This window comes from Tetranychus urticae, chromosome 3, assembly GCF_039701765.1.
Source record: "Tetranychus urticae isolate SD_2017Ah chromosome 3, NJAU_TeUrti_SD_1.0, whole genome shotgun sequence".
NCBI classification, from domain to species: domain Eukaryota; kingdom Metazoa; phylum Arthropoda; class Arachnida; order Trombidiformes; family Tetranychidae; genus Tetranychus; species Tetranychus urticae.
The window spans coordinates 8,409,233-8,422,940 of record NC_142960.1 but is presented as its reverse complement, the minus strand read 5'-3'; the positions used below and the strand labels follow the sequence as shown (position 1 = coordinate 8,422,940).

General features: G+C 31.8%; 2 protein-coding genes across 3 annotated transcripts; one reads left to right on the top strand and one right to left on the bottom strand.

Annotated features, from left to right (window-relative positions):
- The first annotated feature begins 5,742 nt into the window (after nucleotides 1-5,742).
- Nucleotides 5,743-12,483, top strand: LOC107367102 (uncharacterized). 2 transcript variants are annotated; one of them, XM_089269651.1, is made up of 2 exons: nucleotides 5,743-5,846; nucleotides 11,779-12,483. In XM_089269651.1, the coding sequence occupies exons 1-2, from the start codon at nucleotides 5,816-5,818 to the stop codon at nucleotides 12,405-12,407; spliced, it is 660 nt and encodes a 219-aa protein (XP_089125777.1). In that variant the 5' UTR covers nucleotides 5,743-5,815; the 3' UTR covers nucleotides 12,408-12,483. The 2 variants fall into 2 exon arrangements, with proteins under 2 accessions (XP_089125777.1, XP_015790264.2); XM_015934778.3 differs by lacking the exon at nucleotides 5,743-5,846 and adding an exon at nucleotides 11,554-11,712.
- On the bottom strand, nucleotides 8,292-9,276 carry LOC107370394 (uncharacterized). Its single transcript, XM_015938384.3, has 2 exons — nucleotides 9,117-9,276; nucleotides 8,292-9,047 (listed from the first exon to the last, which is right to left on the bottom strand). The coding sequence occupies exons 1-2, from the start codon at nucleotides 9,145-9,147 to the stop codon at nucleotides 8,434-8,436; spliced, it is 645 nt and encodes a 214-aa protein (XP_015793870.2). The 5' UTR covers nucleotides 9,148-9,276; the 3' UTR covers nucleotides 8,292-8,433.
- Nucleotides 12,484-13,708: the final 1,225 nt, after the last annotated feature.

The following is a 13,708-nucleotide window of genomic DNA, read 5'->3' as shown; positions in this document are numbered from 1 at the left end:
AAGATTCATCTTTTGATGGGACACGACCCGATCTTCTATTTGGTTGTGAGCTTAATGATATTATCTTCATCTGTAAATTTATCAAATTATAAAATAGATTTGTAACTATTGTGTAAATTATAATGAAATCATTTAATTATTAAGATAATGTAAAATGTCATACAAAGTTTCCTGAGGAACACGATTCATTACATCAAAAAATAATCTTCTCGATAGATGAATTATTAAGGGATTCAAATCTATCGTGACAACACATGCAAGTACAGAATGTACCTCAAGAGGAGGGGTTAATGATAATAAAGATAGAAAATCGAAAATGGATACAGGTATATCAGCCAAGTTCATTGGCTCTTCATCTAAATCATCCAATTGAATGTCTTCTAAATCATCTAATTGAATGGTTTCTGCGTCTGCGCAAGGTGTGGGATTAGTTTCTTGCGCACTCGCATCCATACCAATCCTCTCAACATGCTCAAATTGTGAAAAATCATCAGTAGAAAAATCAATCATATCATTGGTAAAATTATCGATAAATGAATGAGCAGCAGCAGAAAGATCAATCGGATCATCGGGAAAATTATCTATCAATGTATTTTCAGCAGTAGAAAGATCGAGTAAGTCTGCCGAAGTGTCTTCCATGGGAAAATCCTCATTGTTTTCAATTGCAAGAGGATGGTCAGGAAATAAAAAGAGTAATGTCTCTCTTGACATTGACAAGCTTTCACCCTCTTGCTCTTCAATTTTAATAAATCTTAAGGATGTAGGGCTAGATCCAGGACTAACTCGATACATATTCTAGATAAAGAGGGAAGAAGTGAAGAAATTTTGGAATGAGTTTAAGACGCTACATAAAAATCAAAAGATAACATAATGTCTTTGGCAAATAACTAAAAGTAAATTACTTCAACATTAACAGTTACTCAAGTAAAATGAGTTTCATTAAAATCAGGTTGTATCAAAACTGGTACTCGAAATTGTAATAGAACGTAGTCGTTGCTTAAAAGTGCAAAAATTCAGTCAAAAAGTTCAATATGATGCAGCTGAGTAAAAAGCTAAACAAATTAGAAATTCGGAATCCAAAATAGAATGAGAAAGCAAGATTGTGACGAGATTTTGATGAACTTAATAACTGCAGATTGAATGTTATTCATGTGGTTAAAAAAGAATTTAATCATGAAACTAACAGTGGAAGTCGTGAGTATAAATGAAGTCATAACAACCAACCTAGGGAAAATGACAAGATAGCCTAAACTTTCTAATCCATGAAGCAGAAAATAGTGAAAACAATTTTGTTAGCAGCACAAAAAGTGATAAATAATAAATAATAAGCAAGCAACAGACTCATAAAGTTTGCAAAGTTTCTTCCATGATAAAGATTATGATGATGATTACTATACAACATGATGATAATAAGCAAGATAATGGTAAAGTAGATGTTAGTGAATTAGAGGGTGAATAAGATTGTGAATAAGATGTTGCTGAACATGATAATAAATTGTTGTCAAAAACAGTTGAAATGAAGTGAGCAAAAGTAATCTTGAAACTGTTAGTCTCTGTATTGAAGCTAAATATTATCCTAAATAAATGATGATGCCAGAAATGAGATGAAATTGAATCAATGAAGAGAAATGAATTGAAAGGAAAAGATGAAGATGAAAAGAGTTGAGAAGAAAAAATTTGATTCTCAATTCAATGTTGATTATGTTTACTTGCATTGAATGCAATAACAAGAAGCAAGAGTAACAATGTGAGCAACAACAAGTAACATTCAGTTAACTTGTAAACTTGGACTCAAAAGCTTCTCCCAATTCATTTATCGATCATGAAGATCAACAGTAGAGATGGTGAAGAGGAAAATGATGGAGAATTCATCAATAAAATGATGATGATGAAGGGTGAAAGAATAGAGTTGAAAGACTGCAAAAAATACAATCAAAGGTATAATATTAACTTGGTGAGAATCTTGGTTCTACAAACAAGTCTCAAGATATATATTCGTATGATATTATATATCAATCTGTTTTGACAGAACTTTTTTTCCATTAACTTTTGCTATAAGCATTCTGACATCTTGAGGATTCAAAGAGGATTCATGTCAGTTCTGAATTGTTTTCTCCTTTTCTTCTTCTTCTTCTTCCCTTCATCATCATTGTCATCTTTCATTTCTCGACAATCTTATTCCCCCAATTACAGGTAGTAAAGGGAACAAAGTTGAACATTTCAAAGAGAGAAAAGAAAAAACAGAAAAAGGATTCAATCATAGACAATATCCAATAATTATGAAATAAGTTCATTTATTATTTTTGAATTTTGATTTATCATAAAGCTAATAATATTTTTCACCCTATGGTTAGAGGTTCATCTTTTTGGTATCAAACATGGAATTTTTGTGTAAAAATTGTAACTAAACGGAAAGAATTCTACGAGAAATTTTTGCAAAAACTGAAAGTCATGATTGAACTACATATCTGAAAAAATAGTCAGAGGTTAATCAGAACTCAGGTTACTGAGAAATTCACGTTTAAACAGGGTAGGAAAAAAAAACTTTTTTGTTATTTAGTTTGACGGTTAATTGTTGAACTAGGAATATATGCAAACTGTCTTTCGCGTAAATAGTTTGGTTAATAATCTGATGCCTCAACTGACCAAACGAAAAATTTGAAGTCAATTTCATCAATGATTGTCTATATGACAAAACTTTTTATTCAGAATTTGAGTCTTTAAATGTGGATTGAATTTATCGTAAACATTGAAAATAAATTTGCGATCAGCTTCACGATTCAAATACTGCTATTCAGCTAATATTGATGTCAATGTTGACAGTGTTTACCTGATCATTTCAATGATGTTACCCTTTAAAATGAATTATCTTAAAACAGGTAAAGACTCAAGTGAACTGAATCACATAACAACAACAGCACCAAACAAGGAAAGAGATGATGATAAATGAATGGAGATTGAGTGAGCAAGAGAGTGCAAAAATAGTGAAAGTTTTATTATTTACTTTCACATGACTTATCATGAGAAACTAGATGAAGGAAAAATAACTCAATGTATAGCAAGAAAAAAAGGTTTCAAATCAATGATACAAATCATCTCTTTCTCATCTTCCCTTTCAACCTCTCTTTTATTTACCTTCTTTGCTCTCTTCTAATTTATACATCTTTTTGTTTTACCAATCAATTCAATTAATTAGGTTCTCATTTATCTGCTAAATTTGAATTCTTGGCATTGAAGCAAACAAATACAATCATCACCAATCAACTCAATGTTTTCTGGTTAGACACAGTTGTACGAGGTTACAGGATTCAATCCAAAGCATAATCAAGATTATTTTGGCGTTTATTAGGTGACGAGCAGATTATTATGGCAGACCTTGAAAATAATTCTGACTCAATTTGATTTCAGGCGATTAGTTAAGCCAGCAAATTAAAATTAAACTCAATGAAGCTTTAATGTTAAATTGTTGTTTACCAAACAAATTGATTGAATGGTGCATCTAACAGCATACAATTAACCTAACTTTCAATCTCAAGCTAACATTTAGTTTACAATCTAACCTAACCAAACCTAACCTAAATTATTTAAATATAAAAGTTCTTACTTTTTTGTTGGTGGTTTGTGCTTGGAGTCTGGTTCGAGTCTGGTTCGAGTCTGGTTGGGGTCTGGTTGGTGATAGTCAGTTGTTGGTGTTTGCTGATTCTGATTTTGGTGGTAGATGCTGATGATGGTTCTGATGGTCGTGGTTGATTTCAGCTAGTGATGGTGTTGGTGGTTAGCGTTGAAGCTGGTGATTAAAACTGCGAATGATGTTGGTAAACACAATGCGTCACAAACACAACACACAATAAATCCAATGGATAATCACAAGCAAAATGAAGAAAAGAAAAATATTAATTAGAACTAATCGGATTAACTTTAAGAGTTTACATTACCTTAAACAATGGTCCAATTCGAAATGTCCTGAAAGATAAAAAGAATCAAGATGATTAATAAAAGAATAGAGATTATCAAAAACTTACCTTTAATAATCAAGTAAATGCGTTAAGCAAGAAGTTTAGGAAGTTTAAAAAGAAGCGGTTCGGCCGAACGATGAAATGAAACTGAAATAAGAATCGTTCTTTTCTCTCTGTCTTTTCATTCGGCCGCCCATTCTCATCTTCATAAACCAGATTTTTCTCGTTATTTTACATTCCACAGTGTACCTTTACACGAATAAACGGCAATTAATTATTAGAATGCAATCAAAGTGTCACTTCGTTCTGTATCAAAATTGCAACGATATCCATGATTGATTATAACGATCCACTTTGAGAAGCTTCACAATACTAAAAGAAAATTTAGTTTGCTCCCAGCGTGACCACCCTCTTTTAATCTTCTTATAGCATTGAAGATGCAAAAAGTAATCAAGGTTGGTCATCTTTTGCAACAATGTTTCAAAAAGCGATTAAAGGAAAGCTAAATCTTCCCTGCAGGGCTTTCCCACAGAATTTGATTGATATTGATCGTTAAAGTTACTTTAACTTTCTTAGTTACAAAAGTAATTAAATTTAAGAAGTTTATCCTCTTGAATAAGTTTTGATTGACGATCGCAGTTAATCTCCTTTTAGTTTGATCCCTGTAAAAGGTAATTAAAGTTAAGCACAATATGCCTTGCAGGTATGCTTTGATTGAAGATTAAAGTTAAAAATAAGTGAATGCAAGGCAATAACCTTATTTAATTGCATTACATCATTAATCATGGAAAATTTAAGGTTAATCGCTGTATGCATTACCAAAGGTAAGAATGCATTGTAAAAGGTACAATAATCATTAATATCAATCAAACTTATCTATTATCAAAGGTACGAGTGCATTTAACGAGGTAAGTTAATTATAACGGTATAATTAAGGTCATTTCGATATTTGCATTGTCAAAGGTAAGTATACATTAAAAAAGGTATAAAAATTATAAATCAATATCGATTATCGAAAAAGTGTGCTATCTTGTGTATTTCTATTACTACTAAGCATTAAATATAATCGTTTCATTCAATATTTGAAAACTGAAAATAAGATCAAATCACATCTGATGTGAGAATAGAGTAGTTAATATAATAATGAGACGGCAACTTCATTCTGACGGTAAAATATTGAAAATGAGATTCTCTTTGAAGCTAATTATTCGGTTATCTAGTTTACCAAGAGATGAAATTCAAGCTTTGATAGATGCTAATGTCGATGGCATTAAGATGGTTCTTGTTTATGATGCATAATTAGCACATTGAGATCGAGTGGATTCGAAGATTGTTAGTTGACATCTTATGTTTCCAAAAATGGATTTAAGCATTGAATACAATTCAATTGATCAGCTAATTATTATAATTTCACCTACAATGCTTCAAACACTCAGAATATGATTATCAAAATAAATTAAAGCTGATAACACAGGTCATGAATTACACATCTCCATGAACTTACCATTGTTCGATATTCTTGATCCTTTGTTCTTGTTCCAATGAATCTCGAGGGTGAAAACAAAAGAATAGGGAAAACTGCCTACCACGGAATTTCTCTGGAACCTAAACAATAAAGATGTAAAATTGAATGCTGAATTCATTAGTTGAATCCATTTTTGAAAACATAAGTTAGCAACGAAGATAGATTTAGCGTTAATTATTAGTAATTGATTTAATGCATTGATTAAAGCAAATCATGTAGATATAAAGACGAGCTGAGTTATATTCAATTCATTTAAGTTGATCAAGTTGTTACTAAAACAGTTTACTTTGAATTATTAACATTGACTAACTGACTTGGAAGCTATAATATTACAATGAAAAATACGATCGGACTCATCTTTTTATGTAAGTTGTTCATTTTGTTCTTGAATTTTCAATTCTTTCAATGTCTTTTTCCATTTTGAATTAGTTGCCGTGATCAATGTGTCACTATCCTCATCACTACGAAAGTTGGAATTCCTAAAAAGTCTATATGAACGTGATCATAACGATGTGCCGAAGTCGGTCTCAACTGCTATGGTAAAGTAACGAATTGATCAAGTAAGGACTTTTTGTGCAAGAGAATGGATTGCTGAAGACTTTAAAACATTTCTGAATACTACTGATGAAGCGTTGAATCAATGGTTTCAAAAGACACTCATATCGATGATGTAGATGAACTTTACTCATATATCGTCAGCCATCTCATCGATACAGAAAAAGTCATGAAACTTACTAGCATTAGTTACTTGACTGTTGGTTCGCGCTCTAGTGCCCCAAGAGCTGAACTTCAAGCCATGATGGACGCTTATATTGATGGCATTGAGATGGTTCGTATGTGTGAAATACCCTTAGGACGTGCAAAGCGAGTGGATATGAAGATCTTTGATCGTCTAAGATCATTTTTCAATCATTTACGAAATTACCATTTTGATACGGAGGATTCATTCAACGCTCGAGAGGACCTTGTTTCACAACAAACAATGGATCAAGTTTTGTGGCGATATAAGTTCTTGTTGGATCAATTCATTTCAACTTTCTCTGTTTATTAGGTATAATTTTGGAGTCTATTATTCATTAAAATGGAATAAAACCAAGCATTAAATAAATTGTTTCAATTATTCATAAACTGCAGAGGATGTCAAAACAAATCTGATTAAAATAGAGTAATTGCATATAAAATCCTGAATTGCTTTGGCATAAAGTTAGCAATAGGTTCGGTACATCTTCACGAGGATACAGACTTTTTATAAAATCCAACTCTCGTAGTGATGAGGATAATGTCCTATTGCAAAGTCATGAAAACTTAAGAAAATCTAAAACTGAGTTCGATCGCACTTTTCATTGTAATGGCTTTCTATTTACTCTCGATCGCTGAATTTATCTTTGTTACACTGTTCTTCTTCCAACTTTTAAACCGGTGCAATCCATGTTAATTTGAATAACTTGGTTCAGTTGCTCCTGATTATTCAACAATGATGCCATTATTATTGGATTGAGTGAAAAGATATACATAAAAGATGCAATTAAGTGATAAACAAAAATACTTCAAACATTTAAAAAGTGTTATCAAAGTGAAGACGATAACAGGCCATGTTAGATCCATGGAGTACCATTAATATCGCGAGTTAACTCGTCTTTAGATCTAGATGATTTGATCAATCAGAGCATTGAATCTATTACTAATAATTAATACTAAATGAGCACTAAACTAGCAATAACTGCTGCTTTGTTTTTTTGCAAATTTAAACCAGTTTAATCCATGTAAAATTGAGTAATATGGATTGGCCGCTCAGGATTATTTGTTCATGAACACATGATTGAAACTGCAGTTTCAATCAGAACAATGATAAAGTTGTGATTCAATTGAATTGATAAATATAATTGAGTCATTAACAACAATGCTTTAAACACTCAGAATAGTGTTATCAAAGTAAAGTCGATTAAACAGATCATGAATAACACATCTCCATTAATAATTCAATATCAGCACCATAAAAGATAACCAGCGTTAAATATTTTTGCTCCTTTGTTCTCGTTCCAATGAATTTCGAGGGTGAAGAATAAAAGATTAGGGAAAACTGCCTAACACAAAATTTCTCTGGAATCTGTACAATAAAGATTGTATGTTAAATTCAATGTTTAAATACATTTGGAAACAGCAGATAGATTTAGTGCTAATTATTTGAAATTCATTGAATGTTTTGATTAAAGCAAATCATGTGCCCTTAAAGACAAACCATTTAAGTTACTCAAGTTGTTACTAAAACAATTTGCCTTTCATTTCTTAACAGTGATTTGGAAGCCATTACAATGGAAACTGCGATCGCTCTCATATTTTTATGTATTAAGTTGTTCATTTTGTTGACTTTTTATTTCTTTTACTGTCTTTTACAATTTTAAATTATTAGTAGTTGCCGTGATCAATTGGTCATACTTTAAATCATTAAGAGAGTTGGACTTTATGGGAAGTCTATATCCTCAAGGTATACCGAAGCAGTTATTGACTTCTATGTTAGCTCGACGAATTGAGCAAATCAAGGCTTTATATTGATACAGATTGATTCTCAAAGACGGAAAACCTTTTACAACTCTACTGAACAATCGTTACAATTACTTTTGAATGGCACTCGAACCAATGATGCTACTAAATATTACTCAAATGTCGTGGAGCTTACATTCTTTGTTGAAAAAGCATTGGAACTTGTGAAGTATCTTTCGGACATTCGGATCGGGTGAATATTGAGATACTCTACTCCAAATCAGATATGAATTGATGTTTTTCAGTTTTTGAATAATTGAATGAAACGATTTTCTTTGACAAGTCAATTTTTATTACATTTTATGGATAATGAAACTCCAAAATTGTAACTAACGTTAATAATGGACGAAAGCTTTTATAAATTGATTCAATATTATTCTCTAGAACAGCAATGAAATGACAAAATTATGGTTAATGAAAAAGGAAAGTTTCTGTGAATTGATGCAACAAGAAACGAAGTTGCAACAAACACTGATCCATTGCTTTCCGTGCAATACTTAGTTCCTCTATGGCAAGTCCACTGTCATGATAAATAGTTAAATCTTTCAAATTATTGGACAATGATTTTAGACGATCGACAATCTCCATATCCACTCTATCTAAACGTCCAAATGCTGCTTCATAAACAAGAACCATCGCAATATCATCGACATAAGCGTCAATCATAGCTTGAAGTTCTCCTTTTGGTAAACTAGAGCGCGAATCGACAGTCATGAAATCAACATTAACAAATTTCAAGTCTTTTTCAGCATGGTATAAAAGCTCCAGAACATCTGAGTAATATTGAGTAGCATCACTGATTTTAGTGTCATTCATTGATTTCAAAAGTAACTGTAACGATTGTTCAGTTTCAATGTAAAAGGTTTTTGCGTCTCTGCGAATCGATTCCAATGCGGACTTGGCCTTGACTTGATTACTTCGCCGAGTTACCAATAAATTCAGTAACTGCTTTGGTATACCTTCAGGGTATAGACTTCCGATAAAGTCCAACTCTCGTAAGGATAACGACACATTGAAAACAGCAACTGAAATAATTTAAAGTTAAAAAGACATTAAAAGAAAGTGAAAAGTTTACAAAACGATTAACAACTTACATAAAAAGATGAGTCCGATCGTATTTTTCATTGTAATGACTTTCAAATCAGTTAGTCAATGTTAATAATTCAAAGGTAAACTGTTTTAGTAACAACAGGGTAAACTTTAATGAATTGGATAGATCACAACTCGTCTTTATATCTACCGGATTTTTTCAATCCATTGTTAATACTTATCTGTTGCATGAAAAATTGAATTACTTGGTACGCCCGCTTACGATTATTGGTTCAGTTTCAACCAGAAAAATAATAAAGGTGTGATTCAATTGATAAAGAATGATTCAAATACTAAAAATAGAAAACTGTAATCTATAACGCAGGCCACTATCTTGAATATATCAGTATCAGAACATATCAGGTAGTATTGCATTGTTCCATGACTCATTGGTTTTTATGATTCACAAGTTATGAATCTTTGTTCAATTGTTTTTTTTCTTGTTCCATTAACTCAGAACTAATATTAATAATTAAAAATTATTTCTCATTTTTCATGTTGATTGCAAAAACTTTGATCATATTGACCTGAGATATTGACGAAAAAACACAGGAGTTTGAGGATAGAGAAATGCAAAAGATTGATGCCCAAATGTTGAAGTTGAATGATGAAGATTTTTTATCATGGTAATTCAGTGTTTGCAATAAAAATGTAAGAACATGGTGGAAAATAGGCCAACCGCATGAAGATTAGAAGAATCGCGGAGGGATGCACAATGATATTCATATTGCAATGGTCAAGAGTGTTAACCTAAAAACTTGATTAGGATTCACGTCAGTATCCTCTCGCTGATTGGCTAGTGAGTGCTGCCAGGTTTCTAAGTACAAGTGTATAAAGAGGACTGCAAAACAATAAAACTGGCACTCAAGGGACGGCAATCAACTTTGTTCATTTTACCGGCACAATATTATAGACATAGAGTATTAAATTCCGTTTGCTCTGCAAGTGTTACTGCTGATGCTGTTTGACTAATAATTAATTCTACAAGGCTGTCAGAATCAAAGCCTTCCAAAAGGTCCAGAAATATCACGAAAGTGGTGTGCCTTTTGCATGATAACTTTCAAACCATTGAATCTGATATTGGCTTCAACAAGAAATCGTTGAACTGCTGCTGGATAAACAAGCAAGAAAAATATGCTGGACGCAATGATAAAAGATAAAGGAATGGTAAGAATGCTTGGTTCTAATGAATATTGAAAAAGCAAATTCTTGGTTCGACAAACAAATAACACTGAGTGATCTTTATTGCCATGATCAGCAATCGAATGCTCTCAAATTAGATTAAAAGTGTTGAAGAATTAATATTCCCATTTAAAATCATAATTTTTTTTTGAATCGCTCTATGAAATCGCGAATGGTGTTACAGCAATTTTACGACAAAAGATGGGGTAATCTTGCTATTGGCAAGAATTCGATATCGCTTCCGGATTGGTCTGTATTTTTTTCTCTTGCAGATCAAATTTAGTTGAAATGTTAATTCAGGTGTTATAAAAGCTCATGAAGCAGGTGAATTGATTTGTGACCCTGCAAAAACTGACTCATAAGCCTTTTTTTGATTGTAAATATAGCTTATAAGTACTTATGGTACTTCTAAACGCATAAGTCTAATCTCTAGCATCATATGCAAAGCATCTTGAATCTTTGGTTTCCACAAATGCTAGACTATTCAGTACAGTTAATATTTACTTTTATCATGCTTTATTGAATAGTTTTATAAGTCGACGATCATAATTTAGTTTCATAAATCATTTGATAATAGTTTATTAGCATGGTTAGAGCCCATTTCAATGTTCATGTTCATGTTCATTGCCCATATTCATGACTCAGTTCAGGAAAGTTTGAACAACATTTATAACTTTATTTTTCACTGTTACTGGTCTAAAATATGACAACTGAATATTTTTAATTTATCTCAATTTAGAAATTGCTTACCAAATTAACGTGTCATAATCAACACGCGAACTTTATGCTTAAAACCATGATAAATTCAATTTTACAATACTTTTGCACCAATCTTTACAAAATATCAGAAATATTGAGCGATACTAAACCGTCTATCTGATATCATCCAGTATATCGAAGAAAATATTTATGGTAAATAATATTTACTGGATAATATCGATAGTTATGATAATGATTCAAAATTAGTGATTATAACTGGTGGTATTAATGGCGTGATCCAAGGGTGTAACATGAATTTATTGGATGTGTTCAATTATGAGCTAATGGCCTGAGTTAGCGACTTACCTTTGAAAACACTTTTTGAATGTTTGAAGGAATGCTGTTTATCGCTCAATTATATCTTATTACTCATTATCATTGTTCTAATTGAAACTGAACAAATGATCATAGGCGGATGTACAAAGTTCTTCCATTTTACATGGATTAAACTGGCTTGAATTTGCAAAAAAACAAAGAGATAGATTGTGCATCAATGCTGTGAATGAACAAATCAGCATATATAAGGACGAATTGAGATCTATTCAGTTCATTTAAGTTGAACAAGTTATTTCTAAAACAGTTTACTTTTGATTTATTAACATTGACTAACTACTTTGGAAGCTAATACAATGAAAACTGCGATCGGACTCATCTTTTTATGTAAGTTGTTCATTTTTTCTTGACTTTCATTTCTTTAAAACCTTTTGTCTTTTCATTTTGAATTAGTTGCCGTGATCAATGTATCATACTCCACATCACTACGAGAGTTTACCTTCATGAAAAGTCTATACGCTCGTGAAGATATGCCCAGGCTAGTACTAACTTCTATGATAACTCGACGAATTGATCAAGTCAAGACTTTATACGAAAGCAAATCGATTCTTGAAGATGCAAAAATCTTTTGCAATTCAACTGAACAATCGTTAAACTTACTTTTGGAATCAATGAATGCAAATGACACTCAAAACGGTGAATTTTTTGAATCTTACTCACATATTGTCCAACTTATAGCCGATGTTAGCAATGTCATGAATTTGCATTATGTTGATTACTTGACTGTCAATTCACGCGATAGTTTCCCAAGAGATGAGCTTCAAGCTATGATGGACGCTTATATTAGTGACATTGAGATGGTTCGTATGTGTGAAGTATCCATGGGACGTGCAGATCGAGTGGACATGAAGATCCTTGAACGTATAAAATCATTGTCCAATGAAATGCGAAACTATACTTTTTATAGAGACGATAGTTTCGTTTCTGAGTCAATGAGTATTTCAAGTAAAACAATGGACCAATGTTTGTGGCAATTCAAATTCTTGTTGAATAAGTTTACAGCCACTTTCACCCATTACTAACGATAACTTTCGTAAGAATAATTTTGGAGTTTTATCAACTATCAAAATGGAATAAATATTGAAGCATTAAATACAATCGTTACATTCAATTATTACAAAACTGTAGATAATATCAAATCATAAGTGATTTGACAACCAAGCATTTGGCCAATTCCCATTATTTATGAATTATTATTATTAATAATAGCAACAAATATTAACCGGCAATTTCATTCTGAAGTTAAAATATTTGAAATTATACAGCCACGGAAAATGAGATGCGAATACTTTTGGTATCAATTGCGCATATAAAGATTACATTTCATTTATCAGTGATGATGGTTTCTATCAGTATTTGATCGAAATCCATCATTTACAGTATTCACATTAAACCCATACATTTTCAATACAATTTAATCCAGGTGAATGAGGTGAAACAAAACAACAAGGCTTTAATCTCTAATTTTATCAAAATCAAATTGATAAGCTATCAATTTATGCGTCAACTTTCTCAAAAATTTTCGCATCTCATTTTCCGTGGCTGTATTAACTTTGGAGCTAATCATTAGACTATCAAATATATTTTGTGGATAGAGATGGTGACACAAAGATGGTGTAAATCTCCAGACGACTCGTCTTCAGTCCTTTCGATACCTCTTTAGTCACTGACCCTGGTACCCAGTATGTCGTAAGGGAATCGCGGCTCTGATTAAAAATAAATCTGATATTGATAATGGTGACTCATAATATTATTAAAGGTAATAATAATAATAACAATAACAATGATTATAACTCGCGATATTATCATTGGTGATTCATGGATTCATCGGTTTCATTCATTCATGAGATAATGGCCCGATTGTTCTGATCGAAACTGAACAAATAATCAGTTGGGGCCAATCCAAATGACTCAATTTTACATGGATTAATCAAACTACTTGATTCATTACTTACTTGCATAGTGTTATTAGTTGTAAAAACAAAGTATCACAGATATTAGCAATAGACTGCACATCAATGCTATGATTGTAAGTAAGATTAAATTCAATTCATGTAAGTTACTCAAAGTTGTTACCAAAACCTTTGATTCATTAACATTGACTCACTAACTTAGAAGTCATTACAATGAAAAATACGATCGAACTCATCTTTTTATGCAAGTTGTTCATTTTTTCTTGACTTTTGATTTCTTTGAATGACTTTTTCATTTTGAATTAGTTGCCGTGATCAATGTGTATTACCTTCATCAATAAGAGAGTTTGAATTTCTAGAAAGTCAATATCCTCATAAAGATATACCGAAGCTGGTACTAACTTTTATGG